The sequence below is a fragment of the Lagopus leucura genome, unplaced genomic scaffold, assembly GCF_019238085.1.
Source record: "Lagopus leucura isolate 7727_CA_CO unplaced genomic scaffold, USGS_WTPT01 Super-Scaffold_73, whole genome shotgun sequence".
NCBI classification, from domain to species: domain Eukaryota; kingdom Metazoa; phylum Chordata; class Aves; order Galliformes; family Phasianidae; genus Lagopus; species Lagopus leucura.
The window spans coordinates 43,679,324-43,698,867 of NW_024962252.1; the positions used below are offsets into that span (position 1 = coordinate 43,679,324).

At 38.7% G+C, this 19,544-nt stretch overlaps 1 protein-coding gene across 2 annotated transcripts in view; it reads left to right on the top strand.

Moving 5' to 3' along the window:
- Window positions 1-19,206, top strand: part of NKAIN2 (sodium/potassium transporting ATPase interacting 2) — a 502,256-nt gene extending 483,050 nt beyond the window's left edge. For both annotated transcript variants that reach the window (XM_042886386.1, XM_042886396.1), the window contains exons 6-7: window positions 13,631-13,712; window positions 18,403-19,206. In XM_042886386.1, coding sequence (XP_042742320.1) covers window positions 13,631-13,712; window positions 18,403-18,412 — 92 coding nt within the window. In that variant the 3' untranslated portion in view covers window positions 18,413-19,206. The remainder of the gene's footprint in view (window positions 1-13,630; window positions 13,713-18,402) is intronic.
- The last annotated feature ends 338 nt before the right edge of the window (window positions 19,207-19,544 follow it).

Genomic DNA, 19,544 nt, shown 5'->3' on the forward strand with positions numbered 1-19,544 from the left:
TCTGTGAAAGTACTGAAGAAGGTATGTTTAGGTGTCTTCTTATCAAATATAAACACTAAATAGCATAGCATCCATAAGGGATTTGTTACTCCCAGAGGAGTGCAATAGAATGACATGTTGCCAAAGGAGAGAGAAAGCACAAGAAAACAAATCTAAATTGAGTAAAAGATTCTAAAACTAGAACTGGGCAGGGAGTGCTCCCAGTAGAAATTAAGACAGCTTTAATTTCACAATACTTCAAGCTGCCAAATCTGGCATGCTGCTAAGAAGAAAGCTCTGTAGCACAGAAAACAACCCTCCTGCCCACAGTGAGCTCCCTTCCACAGGCTTACTGGATATCTAGCACAGTACGAATTATTGTGCTGCCCATAATCACTGCTTAGCATCCATGCCTGGTAAGAGGTGAGAACAGGCTTGTGCTTGCATGCAGTTTGGCAACTTGTGCACCTTTGGCACATTAAAGATATGTCCGCTGTGGAGGACCAGTTGCCACAAAACAGCTCCTCCACACTTCTTTCCCAGCTTCCGAAGAGGTCTAGGAAGAACAAGAGGGGAAAACAGACATTTTTTAACCACCTCTGTATTCATAGGCATCACAGGAGAAATCTAGATTTCTGGTTTTCAGTACCAACCATAACTGTATGAAAGGGGTGTGCTCCTGCCAAACACAGATGACCATAAGGACAACCGTATCAACACACTCCAAAGGAGTCCCAAATACCATCTGATGAGACAGAGTCGGTAGAAAAAGCCTTTTGATACCTGTGATGGATTTAGTGAATATCCATATCTTCGGTTTCATTTCCTTTGCTAATGGGTCATGGGAGCTAACAGCAGCCCAGAAAAGAAGTGTAAGAGGCAAGAACACTGAGCCAGCAGGAGTAGACAGCATTGCATGAGACTACAGAAAAAGTCAAGCATTCTCTAATAGCCAGCCAGAAGAGTGTTCCAAACTTTAAACAGATCAGCTTATCAGCATTTCTCTGGAAAAGAGAAGGTGCCTCATCTCCTGTTGGCGTAGAGTCTCAACTGTAGAAACACAATCAAGTTACGTTTCAGCTGAATTAGCTTTGCTCTCAGAGCAATTGGAAGCTGAAATAATAACTATATTCTTGTAAAAGAAAAAATGAGCAAGGGTAGAATTAAGCAAGTATTTCACTAGATTAACCTATTCTAACCTCACTGAAGGATTAAGAATGGAACAATGGAGTGATCAAATCAGGGTCATAAGTAAGGCTGAGTCAGCAAGCCTTGGGGTTTTGATAACTCACACCAAATAAATCCAGCAGGAAACCCTCTAAATCAAAGTACAAGTCTGAACGACTTTTCATGAAAACAACATGCTTTGGATTAAATCTACATCAAAAATTACAGAGAAAGCTGCTTTCCTGCTCACTGTAATCTCAAGCAGTACCCTAACAGTGTGAACACCAGAGCCAAAACACAGCAGCCATCTCCAAGAATGAGACAAATGTGGCTTTTCCCCAGTTACTTCTCTTGTCAGTGCTTCACCACTCCTGGTGGCCCCGTCTGCATCTTGTTCCCTATGGTTATGTAGTGAGGATGACCCTTGAAGCTTGGGCAGCTCAGATCTGGTCTGGGAAAGACAAGGGAGGATGGGTGCCCAGCAGGACTGCTGTCAACTCAGCACTCTCCTTTTCAGTATTGCCACTGGAATGACTAAGCTATTGTCATTCTTTCTTCATTAGCGTTATTAGCTGTAGCAATTAAAAATAAAGCATGAATATGTCAGCAACAATCATTACTTGGAGGCATTCCACAGCTGTAAACTTACCGGAGCACCTCATTTGCTTTCCAAAATCATATTAGTCCTGCATTTTTCAAAGGCTGCACATTATTTTTAATAACACTGAAATGTTCATTTAATGTGCATTTCCTCACTAGCAATTTGGCACCCTGCTATAAGATGTTACTGCCTTAGTAAAGTAAATTCAGTGTATTTCTGAAAACGTTATTAAATACACAGATATTTAGTAGAAAGCTCTAGATTCCAAGCAATGAAGCTTCATCCTCCTGGGGATTTTTGTCTGCAAACAATAGAAAAAAAAAAGAAGCCTAGGTTACTGAAGAGGGAATTCTACACTCTCCTTGCAGATTCTGGTGAGAGAAAGTGGACTGCCTTGCTATTAGAGAGACTGCTCTGGTCAGGAATGAATCTCAGCCCAAATGACTGGAGATAATTGCAAACTCAGTCTGTGTTCTACAGTGAAATCTTAATCCAGCTCCAGCTTGGACCTGTTTTCCAAACAAGGGGAAAAAGCAGCATTTATCCACCATATCACAATTCCAAGGCAAACAGAAGAAATCTGACCTGATTATTCCCAGAGTGCAATGAGGTACAACCTTTGCACTATCATCTCACACTAGCAAGAACTCAACTTGTATATTCACTGTCTTCTTTTCTCTCAGCACTGTTACTAGGTAAAGAGTGAAGAAAAAGAAATTGCAACTGGGTTCAAATAGATTTTTCTCTATATCCCATTGAGCACAGCATTTGTGGCTGTCTGACACAGAAATAAAGCTTTAGATAACCTTTTGAAATTATTTTATTCCCCTCTGAAAAAGCTTGAATTCAAGATTCTATTTGAATTACAGAAAACATTCAAGAATACAATACCCTGGATAGTGGATATCGCCTGGTATGCAATGCAGCATAGCTGTTATGTTCCAATAAACTCAATGCCAAACAACAACCCATTCTGGGATCCTATGCTTGACTATGTAGTGCAAAGATGGTGAAAAGATTTTCTTTTAGAAGACAGTATTAAATGTATTGTTTGTAAGAGATGAGAAACTTTGATAAACATATCAAAATAGGGAGAAAAGACTTTTATTGTTAGCTCTGTTACAGCCTGCCTTCCACCTATGGTTAGGTTGTTTAACCTCACAATACTCCTGTTTCCCTTGTCTAAAATGGCAAATAATGGCAGGGAGAAATCTGCAAGCGTGTTGCCTCATAACTTTGAGCTTCTGGGATGAAAGGCACTTTTGAAATACAGAATATGCTTCGATATCACTTTACTTCTGTGACAAATTCTTTTCAAGGTCTGCTTAGTGAGACATGACAGAGAAGTAATACCCCACCTTCCATCCCTACTTAAAAATCTCTAAAACAAAGAGAAACTAGTAGCAAATGTTCAGCATTAATTTTCCTTACTTCCTTCTCTTCCCATCTTCTGGTCAATAAGGCTGTAAATTCTGAGACTACCAGGATAGGAGAAGGCTAGAAAGGATGAAGAGATGGATCAGAATCTAATGTTGAGGGATGGCTGTAGATAACTGAAACCACCTTTCTTTGTACAGGTTTGAGCCTAAATGCGACTCTGGAGGTCATTTTCCTGAGCAGCTTTTTAGGTCTCTTTACTCCCACAGCTGCAATATGCAAGATAGTGTTACCTACCTGTTACACATGAACAAAAAAATTAGAAGGGAGGTATCAGCTCTATCCAGCTCAATATCCTATATCAAGCAGTGAAGAACACCTGATGCTTACTTGGACATATACATCCCATACAGACACCTAAGAACAGAGCAGGTCTGTGGCTCCCTGAAAATTCTGGCAGTAATTTGCAATTCAGGAACTTGCCAGAAGTGGTTTCATTGTGGTCACTTGGCTGCAGACAATGGGCCTTTCTTCCTAAACATGTACCCTTCTGTTTCTACCAAGAACGTATTCATCAGACACAGCCTCCTGGGTGAAGGAGTTCCAGCACTTCAGACATGTTTTTTTACCTTTGCACCTACCATTAATATGTGTAATGTGCCCTCTGTCTTGCACCAAGCAATCATTCTGTCTTCACTTTTTCCATGCTACCACAGGTTTTCAAAATCTTCAAGTGCCTCCTTCAAATTGTGAAGGAATACTACAAAATTTATGGTTAATTTTTGGTAAGTGGGAGGGGGTTCTTCATTTTCAAACCCTTTAAATCATCAAAGTAAGAGAAGCAGAACCTGGCATAAAGAATGGCAGTACGGTAAGGAGAAATACTCTTGCATTTCTGGCCCCCTCACAGATGTCACAGGATGCCATGGAGGAGATTCATCTCACATACCTACAGCCATGTGTAACCAGGCCTCCAGTTTAAACCAATAATCAGGAATTCTACTGTAGTCAGTAACACCAAGGAGCATCTTGCCCTGTCTATGTTAAACACTTTATTCACAACAGAATGAACTGTTGGTCTGATCTGGTTGGTCAATGCTAAGAAAAGCCCAGGCAGTTTAAAAGGAAGCATAGGAACAAAATAATGTAGTAACAATTACAAGCCAACATTAAAAACAATTGTTCTCCAGCTGTTGAACAGGTCATTTATGAATGAGAATACAATGAACAAACTACAAAAGCTGAAGCTAAAGTTTGCTTTTCTCAGCTGTGCTCTCTAATTTATAGCCTGTGGCTAAATTAGAAGCTTTTTTGTTTACTTGTTTTGTTTAGGGTAGTGACTGCTACATGAACAAAAGTAAACCAAAGGGAGAGAAATAAGAGATAAATAAGAGATAATAAGCTGCCATGATGCTGATGGAAGCAGAAGGAGTGAAGCCTTTGAAATCCCATGGTACCGCCTCATGGTAGTTATCCTAAAGAGAGTTTGCTTGGAGAGCTGCTCTGCCACCAGGACCACCCAGGAAATTTCTGAGTTGCCTGTACAGAATCACCCTTTTTCAAATATCAGAAACTGTTTCTCATGTCATTCTTTCCAGTCATGTCTTACTTTGGATGGAACTTCTGCAAGAGCAGAAGGCTCTTGTTGAGCATCTCATTCTTAATGGTGCAAACCAGAGGCATTCTGCATCCCACAAGTCTTGCTTGCTGGTTAGAAAGCCCAGGCTGAAGATGTCAGAGCTGCAGAGTATGAGACTAAAATACTGGGAAAAAGGCTACTGTGGGATACTGTGACAACTGAGACTGGCTGTGTTTGAGATGCAAGTTGACCTGAGCATTCCAGGTGCCACAGGGCTTGGGAAACACTACACAGCCTGATCGTGGATCATTTTGTATTGCACTGAAGAGAGAGAAAGAAACTTAAAGCTCAGAGGAGGTGCAGTTTGTTTAAATAATAGCAAGTAATTAGTCTGAAGACAAAATCAGTGATGGCATTTTATAATTACAATTAATTTAAAGGTTAATTTCCTTTGGTGTTAAAATCTTATTTAAAACATTTACCAGGAAAGGAAATTAGGATGTTACTATCAAGATGCATAGAGTACTTCTGGGAATCCTTGCCTATTATCAGTAGAAAATTAGGTTAGATTCAAAGTGGGAATTTCAATTCATTTTAGTGTATAATAGATGGTGGTCAGGACCTTGAGTCAGAGGGGTTGCTTAGGGTAGACTGTACAATTTGCATTTCCTTTGTTTGTGGGATTAATTGCAAATGTTTCTAACAAAAGGGCTGGGTTTATACATGAACAAGCTTGACATGAAAAGAAAATTGGTTATGGATTGCTGCCTTCATAACTAATGAAGTTGATGTTCAAGGAATCCCTAGGAGACAGGACTGTAGTATGAGGCAAGTATATAAATAAAAACACACAGGGGGAAATGGTGCCATTGCTGGCTTCATCTATGCTAATTTTTGTTCTCCCTTGCTGTCTTCCCTGCCACTCCCCTTGCATCCATCACTGCCTCTTGTGGGGCTTGTCAACTTCAAGTTTTAAAAATGTCTAAATAACATAATGTGGGGCTTGAAGGAAGTAATATTTCCATTCCAGCAGCTCATCACAATGGAATACTGCTTAATAAAATCAATGTGCTGTAACAGCCAGAGGGATATATTGCATCTTTTTTTTTAACTATTCACCATCTAAGTTTTATCTTTTCAAGAAAGACATGTTGCAGAATTGTTGGAAAAGATCAACACATGAATGCTGAATGAGGGAATGAACAGTTAGCATCTTTTTTACAAAGAAGAAAGTATTTTTTACCAAAATGCTTTGTAAATATTACTTGTCTTATCATTAATTATTTTTGGGGAAGAAGGCAAAGAAATCCAGCTCACATATAACATTGTCCTCATGGCTGTGTAAAACAGATGGCAGAAATGAGGTAGTGACTAGTGACAGCTTTGACAGCAAAAGCCACACTTGATTTTTAACGCATTCCCGGATTGTTTCCATGGCTGAATAGGAAATGTGAAAAAATATTTTGAGATTGAAAAATAAAACATGTTTGAAATCAGGTAAGGTTAAAAAAAAAAAAAAAAAAGAAAAAAAAAAAAGACAATTGCATGGAAAATGGTTTCAGGCAGACTGTTGTGCTCTGTTTTATCAGTGGTGAAAGACTTCATTTACATTTGAATCATTTATTGCTACTTGTTGGGATCAGCCAAAACGAGCAGGTGTAGCACAGTCAGCCTTGGCCAGCCAGGCTCAGCCCCGATTGAGGGGTGGCAACATCTCGGGTGAAAGGAGGTGTTGGTGTGCCACTGTGGTTGGGACAGGTTTGCATTCACATCCAGCAGCCCTGGAGAGGCCACCTGCCCATGACCTTGGTGTTCTCCTACTGAAAATCAGTGTGAGCTCCCTACAGTTTCCCACAAGCTTGGGACATAACTTTGTGCTAAATTCGTCTTACCAGCACGCCTTCTGCTAAAGTTTTCCTTATTACTTTCCCTTTTAAATAGCTAGATAAGTCTTCATTATTACTAGGTTGTTAACTTTCATAGATTTGGGCTTTAATTCTCCACTTTGTTACACCTACTAATGAGTCTTATTCTAATTTATTAATGCGGTGGTCACACTTGGAGGCCACTGCCCCAGGCATTTTCTTTTTCCTCTCCTTTTTCTTTTTTTTTTTTCACCTCTTTTTTCTTTTTTCCTCTTTTTATCACTTGCCCCTAGCAATGAATTGGCTTAGAACAATTTTATTCTAGTGATTCATTGATTTCATTTGCTCTATGATAATTCAGCCCTAGTCTGCATTTTCTTTAATTCCTAGAATGCATTATCAGACAACAGCCGTTTCAGGGCTAGATTTTTTTGCTCAGTAAGAACATTTGGAAGTAAATGGCTGTTATCTGGCAATAACCAGGTCTGTCCAGCTTAGAAAAAGAACATATTCTACAGATTACTACTATTCTTGCAGCTGAGCAGACATCTTTGACAGGTGCTTTATGAGGCTTGGACAAGCCCCACTGCTTGTCACAGAAAAAAAAAAAAAAAAACCTGAGCCTTTGTCATCCAGCAGGTATGGATAAAGATGACAGGTATACCTTATCCAACAAGTAACATCATAAGAAGAGAAGAATCTAAAGGGGAAAAAAAAAAACAACAAACAAAACAACAAAAACGTGTGGGGCAAATATCAGAGAATAATTTGACAATCGTAAAAATAAACAGGAAGGAAATAATGGCAGCCGGGCAGAATACGAGCTGAGAAACTGCAGAAATTTGTGTGGGGCTTTCCCATACCACTGTGGATATCATGGGGCTCAGAAATGCTGTGAAGTTCTGATTTTAAAACCCAGTGTTTCAGTTTCACCTAATAAATAAGAGAGCTAGGAGCACTTGCAGGCAGCTCATTGCACAGCAAGAGCCAGGCCCTGCCTCCAAGTCCTTATGCCATTGCAGACCATCCTTGTGCTGGCAGGAAGTGTTCAGCTGCATTTCCTGGCAAATGCCCTCCTTCCCTGCTTTATCATGCTTCGTGAGTCTAAATTTTGTGATATGCTCAATGCAAAGACCAATAACATTTGATGATGATTGTAAACAAACTTTATTGAGACTGTTTTCAAGCAAATCTCCTCCTGCTTGCTGCACTGTGTAACCTGCACCAGACTATGTTCACAGCACAGAAAGGCTACAGCCCTAATGCCTATGGAAGCATCATTACCAGTGTGGCGGGTGGCAGGGTACTGGCAAAGCTGCAGGAACAAGGGTTTCTCCATATGTTCTTTTATATACTTTTTTCTATTTCTCATTTCCAAGGTTATTAAAGACAAGTTTTATGTTATTCCTCTCTGTTGTTTTTTGTTTGTTTGTTTTTTTGTTTTTTTTCTGAATTTGGCTAGCTTTTAACTCTCAGCAGTTGTGCATAACTCACTCTTTCCTCAGACATTTGTACACCAGCATTGTCTCAGTGATGTGTTTCATCCTAGCCAGGAGCACAGAGTGGTGCCTTGCTGTGCAGTGAATTTGATCACTGCTTCCCTGAGGCTACGGGGCCTGAATCTTTGCCCTCCAGAATCAATGCCTTCACAATGCAGATGTAGCACATGTACACCGCATGTTCTCTCTCTGTGCTGTACCATGCAGGAATCATGTGCAGTCATGTTGCACAAATGCAAAAAACACCCGTGTGTACAAGTACATATGCTTCTTTGGTCATAGGACTTTTTTAAATGATGCCATCTTTATTCTGTACAGTAGTAAATTTTTAATATTATGTTAGGGCTTCAGATTCATTAATATATTTAAGGATGAGCATGATGCCAATCGCTGTACAAAGCCAGCTCTGCTTTTTGGAGCTTGCAATCTATTTATCAGACAACAGGCAGCTGCTGAGTACAGGCAAAAAGCACAAAGAACAAACATTAGTCTCTGTAGTAGACAAGAATATCAGTGCACTGACACTTCTGAGACAACTGTTTATGAAGAACTTCTCAGAAGGAGAGAAAATATTTGGAAATTTTACAAGTACACAGGTCAAGCTGGCAGCATGGGGGCAGAACTTAGCATTAAAAATTGAAGAAGGAAAGACTGACGTGGAGTCCCTACAGAAGGCTTTAAGTGTAGAAGGATTTAGCTTCTACTTGATGTGATATAGAAGATGTGATCAGTAGCAGGATGCAGAGAGGAGTATCATAGCCAAAGCTCTGCCCTTTTGGTTCCTTAACTCAACATTTGGGGAGTACAGAAAAGGAACAGTAATGATGTTTGACACCAAGAGCCCTGGGTAAATGTTATAGCTGTGTCAACAGACAAAAAAAGTCTTCCTCTTCAATATGCAAAAATAATCGTCAGAAATTAAATCATATGCAAACCAAACCAAAGCTGACATCTAACTTGTAACCCCAAATGACAGGCAGAGCTGTGCCATCGCTCACAGGGAATAGAGGCTGAGAGTGTTGGTATTAGCCATTCTGAACTAGAAGTGGTGTTTAATTATGCGATAAATATCACAGAGAAAAGGTGAGATTTGGTTCTGTATAGAAGCCGAACCACTCTCAATCATATTTGAAAAGTCGTGGTGGTCAGGTGAAGTCCCTGCTGGTAGAAAAAAGTCACACCCATTTTTAAGAGGAGTAGATAGGATGATCCAGGAACTAGCAATCTGGTATAGGACTAGGAGCAATGGCTTAAAACTTGAATATAGGAAGTTCCATACAAACATGTGGAAGAGCTTTTTGGTAAAGATGACAGAGCACTGGAGTAGGTTGCCCCAGAGAGGTTGTGGAGTCTCCTTCTACAGAGATATCCCAGACCCATCTGGATGCCTACCTGTGTAACCTATTGTAGGGTACCTGCTTTAGCAGGGGTGTTGGACTTGATGAGTTCTTGAGATGCCTTCCAACCCCTGCAATTTTGTGATTCAGTGGTTCTGTGTGAGGAAAGTGAGCACAAACCCATTTCTCTGTGACACAAAGGTTTTCAAAAAAAACCACAAACCAGTGGTCATATGAAGTGCAGCTGGGTGACCACAGAGAACACTGTGCTCCAGCACCCAGATCTGGGTAAGAAGGGACAATCTGACTGTGATTTGAGCTGCCTGCAAGGGACAGAATACAAGATGAGAAAAATCTTCTGCAGAAATAGAGAAAAATATCTCTAGAAAGCAATAGAAAATATATCCCTATGTTGAAGCTAATGTTCTGTTTGTATTACAGTTACAACCACCATCTCATGCTTCACAAGGCCCTTAGCATCAGCAAAGGAAAAAAAAACTCAGGCCAAATTTCTTGTAACATTTTTTACAAATAAATAGGACTATTATTATACTATTTAAATCCAGCTAAGAAAATAAGCATCTCAGAATCCAATAGTTCAAATGAATGGGATTCTGTGTTTGTTTATATACACACATGCTTTTACTCGAGCAAAACATGACAAAAGAGACACTTCTGATAACAGTGACAAGTAAGATGAATGTAAAATAGAATAGTCAAAAAACATATTTGATGGATAAGGTTAAGGATAGAAGCCTCAGTAGTGATTCAGCTAATGAGCCTTGTTTTATTCATCTCATGTTAGTGCTGCCAGGAATGTATCAGTCGAACGACACTTTTAGTGACCTTTCAGGCACAGCAAGAACAAAATGCCTGCAGAAAGGGCAGCATTTTGCATGTTTTAAGAAACTACCCCAGAGTCCACGGGGAGCTTTTAGCGCAGTCTGGACACTGCAGGCTTTGCAAGGCTGAGAAGCTACTGCCATGAATCAAACTTGCTACAAAGAAATTACTGAAATTCTTTGCATTGAAATTCACTTTCTATTACTTATGTTTACATACCTAGCCACGTTTGTTGTTGCATTGTACATGTACATTGTACATCTCAACAAGGTCTCAATAGTATCTTCTGCCCTGGTTATCAAGAGTGGTCAGGTGCTGGAGTGGGCTTCCTAGGGAGTTGGTGCAGTCATGAGTGTTACCAAGGGACATGGTTTAGTGGGAAAATATTGGTGGTAGGTGAGTGTTTGGACAGGTGATCTAGGATATCTTTTCTAACTTTGGTGATTCTGTGGTCATTTGGTTACACACGTGGGAGCTTCTACTATCAGCCTAACACAGCTTTATGATCTTGTCTTGTCACCTAACAATCTGGTGTAGTAACACTTTGTGTTTACTTTGTGCAGCAGGACAAAGATGAGTGCACATAGAGATACTTAGCATGCATCTTTCTCTTGTGCCCACACAAACTTTTTTCACTTAGAGAAATCTTTTTTTTTTTTTTTTTTTAACACATTGTTTCATTCTTCCTTTCTGAAAACAACCCTAAGGCACCCTTGAGACCTTTTACCCCATGATTGTAAAACAGAGCATCAAGACCCACAGCCTTCTAATAATGATTTACTGGTTGCATGAAGGGTCTTGAGAAGATGAAAAAATGCAAAGCAGGACAATTCCATATCAGATAAATTGCATGAATTGACACCAGTGGGATACTCATTCAAACGTACATCTTGTCAAAAGTCAAGAGTGAGAAAAACAAAACAAACAAAACAAAGCTAAACAAAAACAAGCAGACAAAAAAGTTACAGCAAAAGTTTCCATTCTTTTTGCTTCATTCATTATGTTTGAGGTTTTTTTCATTTCCTCCAACTTAGTATTTCACTAAATAACATTCATAGTAAATTCTTCATTCACTTCCTATTAATGTAGTGTGCTTCCAAACAAACATTCATGTTGTAATACAGTTTTTCTGATTGTTGCAAGCAGTGAATAAGTGGGAAGCAACAAATGGTATTTATCTTGATTTTAGCAAGATTTTGACCCTTTGAGATGTTTGCAAGTAAGCCAGTGAACCACTGCCCAGATAAAGTCAGTTTGCTGCAAAATTGCTTAAAACTCTGTTTGAAATTTAGTTATCAACCAGCTGGGATGACATTTCAGATGGGATCCTAGTAGGACTTTGGCTAGTAAGATAATGATCTTCATTGTTTTTATTAACTGCAAGGATGTTAGAGAAGAAAATGTTTACAAAAATTTCAGATAAAACCAAGCTGGAAGGGTTTGGAGCACTTGCAAGGTTGGGATTAGTACTCAGAATGAGCTTGAGAAGTGGACTAAAAAAGATGAAATTCAATACAGACAAGTATAAAAGAACTCCTGTGGGGTACAATCAATCTGAACTCTTCAGACAAAAGACCACCTGGATAGACTACACTTATCAGATAAAGATCTGATTATTTAGCATGAGTGTGATGCCTTTGGAAAAAAGAAAAAAAAAAAAAAAAAAAAAGGGAAAAAAGAGAAAGAAAAGAAAGGAAAAGGAAGAAAAAGAAAAAGAAAAAAAATAGAAAAAAAAAAAGGAAATAGTATCTACAAAAAAAACTTTAAAATAGTCATAAAAGGAAAAAGAAATGGCTCATTTTTCTTCATATCCTTTGGAAGAGAAGACCAAAAAGTAGAAAAGTAGTTAATTTGCAGGAAATTAAATTTAAATTAGACATTAGGAAGTTAGGCACATGGAAAGGCAACACAGAGAGACTACAGAATCTTCTTCATGACTAGTATCAAAGATTAATTTAGTTAAATGTCATTCTGAGACGGGATATATTTAATCCTGCCACAGGGCACAGAATTGGATAAATGACTTCTTCAGGGGTCATTCTGGCCATGAAAGAAGGTGGATGACAAGCTCAACATGCCCATGGTTGCAATGGAGGCAAACAGTGGTGGTCCAACATAGAGTGTTGGTGGCTATTTGCTTGCAAGCTAGATGGTGGACAGAGGATTACAAGAACATGATGTTGTAACACTTGGAGTGCATGTAAAGGCACTGTTAGTGTGGTAGATATTGAGGGAAATCTTAATTAAAAAAAAAAAATCTCATAAATGCAAGTTTAAGGACATAACCACTGTGAAAGTTCTCAAACCAATAGTTATAAATCTACATTTTGTGATTTTTGTGGTAATGTTACTGTGTTTATATCTACAATAAGGCATCTTCTGTCAAAATATTTTATTACTTTTTCTGTTGTTATTATTTTTTAATGTACACAAAGCCAGTCTGTCATTAACACTGTACAGACTTATGAAGAATGCACTTCTATATCTGAATTCTTTCTCCATTTTCTTTCAAAGTAAAATCAATTTCACATCTGTGTATGAGAGACAATATGTCAGGAACAAGAGGTGCCCAGAAATAAACCTGAAAAGCCAACAGTCAGATCCCTTGGTGCAAAAGAAGCAAAGGGTGTGCATTTACCTGTGTAAAAAGAGTGTTAAATTAGAGAAACAGGAGTTTCAGAGTCAGATGAGATTGAGTTGCCCTGGAAGTTGTTTAAAATAAACATGAGAAGACCATTGGGAACTGTGAGTGTTGTGAATTAATAAAAAACACCCACCCTGCAACCTTCCTACAGACCTCCAGTGCCTCGAGAGAAATGCTGCTTCCCTTAGATCTGTCTCATCTCTGAAGCTCAGATAAATTGTTCCAGCCCTCTGCGCATTGCAACCCAAATGTCAAAGGAGGGAATCAGGGAAACTTCTGTGTCTCAGAGTCAGATCAATGTGCTTTCTCCTCTACATCACTAAACCATAGTATGTCAGCAAGGCAGACAGTAATCACAGTCAGAAGTAATGTATTCACACTAACAAATAAATGGTTTGCAGCATCTGTAATGTCTGAATAGCATGTTGCTTTGTACTCCAGTCAGGTGGCCCACACGAAAAAGAGTGAGATGTGTCTCTTCCTGACAGACAGACGATTTTTATTGCTTATTGTCTTTCTGTGATTTAAAATTTATTTTCATTTAAAAGATAAAGAAGGACCTTTTCCTTTTTCCTTTTTTTTCCCACCCATTTTATGCGTCACCACAATTAGCTGTTCTCATTTTAACAGATTATTAGGGGGTCCGTCAAAAATAATCTGTGCCGGGTGGCTCTTGAATGATAATGCCTATCACTTTTGCAAAGATGTTTCTAATGAAGGTAATTTGCTTCTTTTTCAGTTGATTTCATAGGTGGATTTGACTCTTACGGCTATCAAGGCCCACAGAAGACATCTCATTTACAGCTACAGCCTATGTATATGTAAGTACTCAACTTCAGAGATGTTCTGCAGTGGCAGGCTGATATTAAAGGATCATTGAAGTGAAAGATGACATCACTTAAAAATTCAGAATAGGCAGAAGCCTTTTTGCTGAACTGAATTCAAGCTACACTTAAGCACCGGCATTATTCTTCTGCTGGTTGATAATGATTTCTTATGCAGGATACAAAGTGTCGCTGTTGTTTAAATAACACTGAGCTCTCACCTGATTTTACCTCATTTCCATTCATGCAGATTCCACTCCAAGGCAGCACAAATTTCATTTAGTAGGAACTAGTCAGCTGACAAAACTTGGATGTCAAAAGTGGACGCATTCAGTATTAGTCTCTACTAATACAGATATCTGTTCACTGAAGCACGTCTATGCCTCATTTCCAGTCTCTACATTAAATTATAATAATAAAAGAAAAAAAATAGCAACATATTGTTTTTAAAAATAGATTGAATAGAAAGTGGTATTTTATCTATCCAGTGAGAGTGAGAATTCCATCCCGCCTAGAAGTGCAGCCAAACACATAAATCTCAGCACACAGACTCAACTGAAGTACATTCACACTGGAACTTACACACAGACATAGACCAAGCCAGAAATAATAATCTCCAAATATTTCTGGATGCTCACTGCAATTCAAAGCAGCCCTGACTGCCTAGATAAATTGTACCTTACTGCTGCAGCCTTTTGAATTCTGTTTTATTTACCATCATCAGCCAAAGTGACAAAAGTATAATAAGCAACAGCTCACGAGGGAGTAGCATTTAGTTTTTTCCTTTGTTACTCTTTTCACCATTTCTTGTGAGGAAAAAAAAACCTAAATACAGAAAAACAGTATCTATCCCAACACACACTCCCTACACCCTTTAGTATAATTTCATTTCTTGTGATTAATGGACTAAGTCTGCTGGTGGTTTAGTAGCTTTATGCATGGAACTGGCATTTATTCCTTTATCAGCAGTGCAATCAATTCTGCAGTAGTGCTTAGGATTGGGCCCTATGGGAGCTTTGCTAGGAGCTTTTTAATAATCTCAAATTACAATAGTACGTATCTCCAATGCCATCTTAACTTCAGCTTTCCATCTGTCTGTGCTCAAGTGAAGATTTTTCACCTGCACTTTTGGCGCAGTGCTGTGCATTTAGAAAATGTTATTTCCTTCCTAGTATTATGTGTGGCTCATAGGTGCTTAGAACAATTCTAATCCTATTTCTTTCTCAGTATACCATAGCTTGCATCAACATATGGAGCCCTCTAGCTGAGATATTATCCCATTCTCTTTATGCTCTCAGTGTTTCTTCCAGAACAGCAGATTACATTTAGTAGCATCTTCATACTGACAGAAAAGCAAACTAGATCCTCTGAAAAAAAAGAAGGTGATATTTTTACACTTTTAGCTGAGATAGAGATGTATGATGAATCCATGTGAACTGTGTTCTGCCTTATTTCAATCTGCATTCTTGGTGTAGCGTAGGTGATTTTGGTGTCTTAACTGGGAGACAGAAATCAGTATGTAAGTTGACATTTTGTCCAATCAACCCACAAAAGTATTGCCATGTCCCAGCAGCAGTCAAACAAAGACACTTCATGTTTCCCTCTGACTATGTAGTATTTGACAAGGTCCTCTAGAATTGCTGCAGCCTGTTCTTAAGAAGCTTTTACAGCATTTAGGAATACCTTTTTGTTGTTTACAACTGAGGCATGCTAGGAGCGCATGCATATGTATTTGCACTGCAGTTGCTCCATAAATGTAGGCAGGCCATTAGGCAGTTGAATGACAAATTTGAATGTCAAATTAATCAAGCCGTCGTTTGATCTGCTTGTAGCACTATTTACAGCAATAATATATACTGGAAGTCAAAACAAGCTGATATGATAACAGCAGGCTATAGAAAATGTTTTAAAGCATTATTTGTTGGAAGGAACAATTGGGTTCCTTAGGGATTCTTATGGATGTTGACCACCAAAGAATATTAGCATTAATCTCTGTAGTATTCAAGAAGAAAAAAATGTAGAAGACCTTACTCTCTAAGTGAAGTCACCTGCACCTTACAGTACTCAGCATTCCTTGGGAATGAGTAAGATCAGAATCATTTGATGTAGAAAAGCAGAGGACAGAATAGGAAAGACCTCTGCTTTATGTATGCTGCTGCTGTACTCTCATGAAGTCATAAGAATATAATCATATCCATTCAGGATACAACTATTCCCATATATATATCCATAGAGCTATGTCCATGTAACAATTTCCATGATTTTATCAGCTGCTAGAAAAGATTGTTGAATCCATAGACAACAGAGAATATACTAAACTTTATCTCAATTCCTGCGAGAGACCAAGAAAATGTAAAGGCAACTTGTTGTCTCCTTTATGTGCTTTACTATCCAGGCTCACAGTGAGTGCAACTAGTGAAGAGAAATCAGAGATAGATGGTTTATTTTACATATTCTGGCTACTGTCAAAAGCACAATAACACTTCTTTTTTTTTTTTAATCGGTGGTATAGTAGTACATATTGGCCAGCATATCAGGCATGCAATAGAAATGAAAGAGAAAAAATGACCTCAGCTTTGCAGGACTCACTAGAAGAATATCAGCTTGTAATAATGATGAGGTTCTGACAAAATGCAAATTTTAACATGTATTTCAATAATAAGTGTAAAAACATCCCTCATTATTTACTAAATCATTTCATATGCAGAAACAATACAAAGGTGTTTATAATTGTGTGGTAGCTGTCAGTTGTTATCCTCATACTGCTTGCAGACATGAATTGAATTAGCAGATTATGATGACAGAATTCCATCAACACAAACTTTTGTCTCAATTCAAGCCAGACTGATTTACATCCAAGTGATTTAAATCCATCTGAAGTGTTTTACACATGCACAGTTTAATTATTATCCTGAAGGAATGCTGTGTTCAGTACTTGCTAACTGTTAAGACACACTGTTTTGCAACCAGAACTTTCTCCTGTTGTGCTGCAGTTAGCACTTCATTTTGTTAATTTGGAGTTTATACTGAACTTACACAAATCTACATTTGCAATTAAATAGTTATAATGATTTATTCAGACTCTTCATTTTAACATTTCTGTTCTGTCAGTAGTTATTTAATTAAAGAATTAATACTTTTGTGATTTCAGTCGAGCTCTCCCAAAAAGAGCATTATAACTCAGTTCACGCATGCACACTACGTTCATATAGAATTTCATCAGTTATGCAAAAAAAAATCTTTATTTACAAAAAGGAAGCATTGATAGTGAATTGAGGTGACTATCTATGACTACTAATTCCATAAATTGCCTACTATTAGATTCAGACTCACCTTGTCTCTTTTCTCTACATTTTAGGCTTTGAGTTCCAATCGAAACTTTCCATGTCAACTCTTGCAATTTCACCTTTAATTTAAATCAGTGTTGTTTTATTTAAAGAAAAAATCAATTTATACTGTTTTAAATAAAATAATGGTGCTTTGGGGGAGGATTCTAATTGTGACTATTATCTACCTGTTATAAATGGCTTTTTCATTGTTTAAGTGCCAACAGTGTGCTCTATGCTGTGCAAGCCAAGAAGCCTATGCAGTCCCTTCAAAACGAATATGCATTTTAACGGGACAGAACCACTGCTCATGTATCTCCATGCAGTGTGGCCACAGCTGATGTCCTAAAAAACAGCTTCCCAGCATTCTGAGCTGGAGATGCCAGTGCTCATCTCCAGACAATGGGACGAGAACACAATAAGATGATGGAAATCAATTGTCAAGAGAGAATTCTGCTCTTGGGAGGTGACCGCGGATGGTGACTAAACACTGTATGCACTGATTCTGCTGTACATGAAAAAAATACAGTTATGATCGTGGAACAAGACTGCACTGCATGACCACAGTAGGGAGGAGGAACAGGAAAGAAATTTTTCTTTCCTTTCTTCATGATAAACTTGCTTGTTCATGAAAAGAAGAAGTGAAGCGAAAAAAAAAAAAACATGCATGTCTGATGCTGATTCCTAATGCACTGGAGAAATTGCTCAAAAGCAGCTTAGCCCTAAAGTGAAACTTGCTTTCCTTGTACTGAGAAGTCTGTACTATGTATATATACATATGTATATACATATATATACGCATACATGTGTACTATATATACATAGAAACACATAATTATGCACATACAAACCCTACATATATGCGTGTATACACACACACACACACACCAGGGCTGCTCTGAAATCAATGCATCCTATTTTATTATGTTGACTGTCAGCCTCAGAGTCAGATGTTGGTGTTAGGGCAATAGAAGGTGAACCTTTCCAACAGTACTATCAGCAAAGCCTTGTGTAGCAACCAACAGTATCTCTTCTGCCTCAGATTGTGAATGCTTGGGTTTAAACATAGTGGTTGAGGTTGACACTGGCTTTCTGACTATAACTAATTACTCCTGCTTGAAGTATGATTTTGAATGGTTTACTAACCCTGTGCTGACTTCTCTGAATGTACTCCAAAGGAAACCAAGTGATCACCTGAGCAAACACCTTTTCCTTTCTGTCCTCTCCTACTTGTGCACAGCCGAGCTGTTACTGGTTAGTGGTTTACACTGGCTTGCAAAAGGGCACCAGAGCTGCAGGGCAGTAATCAGGAATGTTTCTGGTGAATTATATGTATCTTTGTTTCCCTATCTTTCTCCTAGGTCAAAGTGAAAACGGGGACTGCTCAAGGTGGGCTGGAGCACCTGTCAAAGAAAATGTCTTGGGATTGCCCTCTGGTTCTTCAAAGAGCAAAAAAAAATCCAGTTTTTGTGCTAAAAAAACAAACAAACAAAAAAGGCTGATTGAACAATGAGACAAAATACAACAGACACATTCAGCCTCTCTTTCTAACAGGTACTAAGGGAGATGCCCCAGACCTCCTTCCTGCTTCCCAGCACCACAGGGCCAGAGCAGAGGCGCTGGTGCTTCCCTCTGGCTCCTCTGGACTGCAGCCTCGACCGCCAGTGGGGCCCATCTGGATTAAGACACGAACCAAGCCAATACAGTGCTTTTGGAGCCCCCTCCGCACTCCTGGCCGCATTCAGTCTCTGTAGTCAACACAAGGCTAAGAATACTCGGATGACCTTGCAACAGAAGTCAATAGACAGCACGTTGTTTGCCCTGAAGGCTGTACAGTTCATACTTGCCTTAACCTAACTGCATTGCACATCAGAGAAACTCAGTGCAAGCTTTCTGAAGTAACGTCCTTTAGGCTCAACACGCTGTCATTAATTCTGAACGATTTCTAAGTCAGTAGTTTTCTTTGTTTTGTTTTGTTTTCATGTCAGGGAATAAGGCTCTGTTGCTCCGTGGCTCCAGAGTGACCTAGTAGAAAACTGCCAGCTATCAGAAAGTGCTTTACTTTTGAGGCTCCACAGTGGTCAAGAAACAAACCGTTTATAATGATTAAAAAAAAGAAGAAAAAAAAAAAGAAATAAGATCTTTTGGGGGGTCAGGGAGGGGGAAGGGGTAACATAGACTAATGATTGAACCTACTGGAAATAAGCAACATAAACAGTGCTTCTTAATCCCGCTGTTTTTGTTTATCGCACTTTAGGTGCTTTTATAGCTATCTCTAAATGTCTTTTACTAACTACAGAGACATCTGCAGATTTCTATCAACAAAGGCCAACTGAATATGTACTAGCTATGTTTACTCTTTTATATCTAATTTCAACTGAAAATTCTCTGTAAGTGAACTTTTTTTTCTAATCGCACCCTAAGGGATCTATATATTTTATTTTTTGGTTTCGGTTGGGGAGGGCGGGAAGGGACTAGCTGAGTTGAAGAAATATTGAAGACC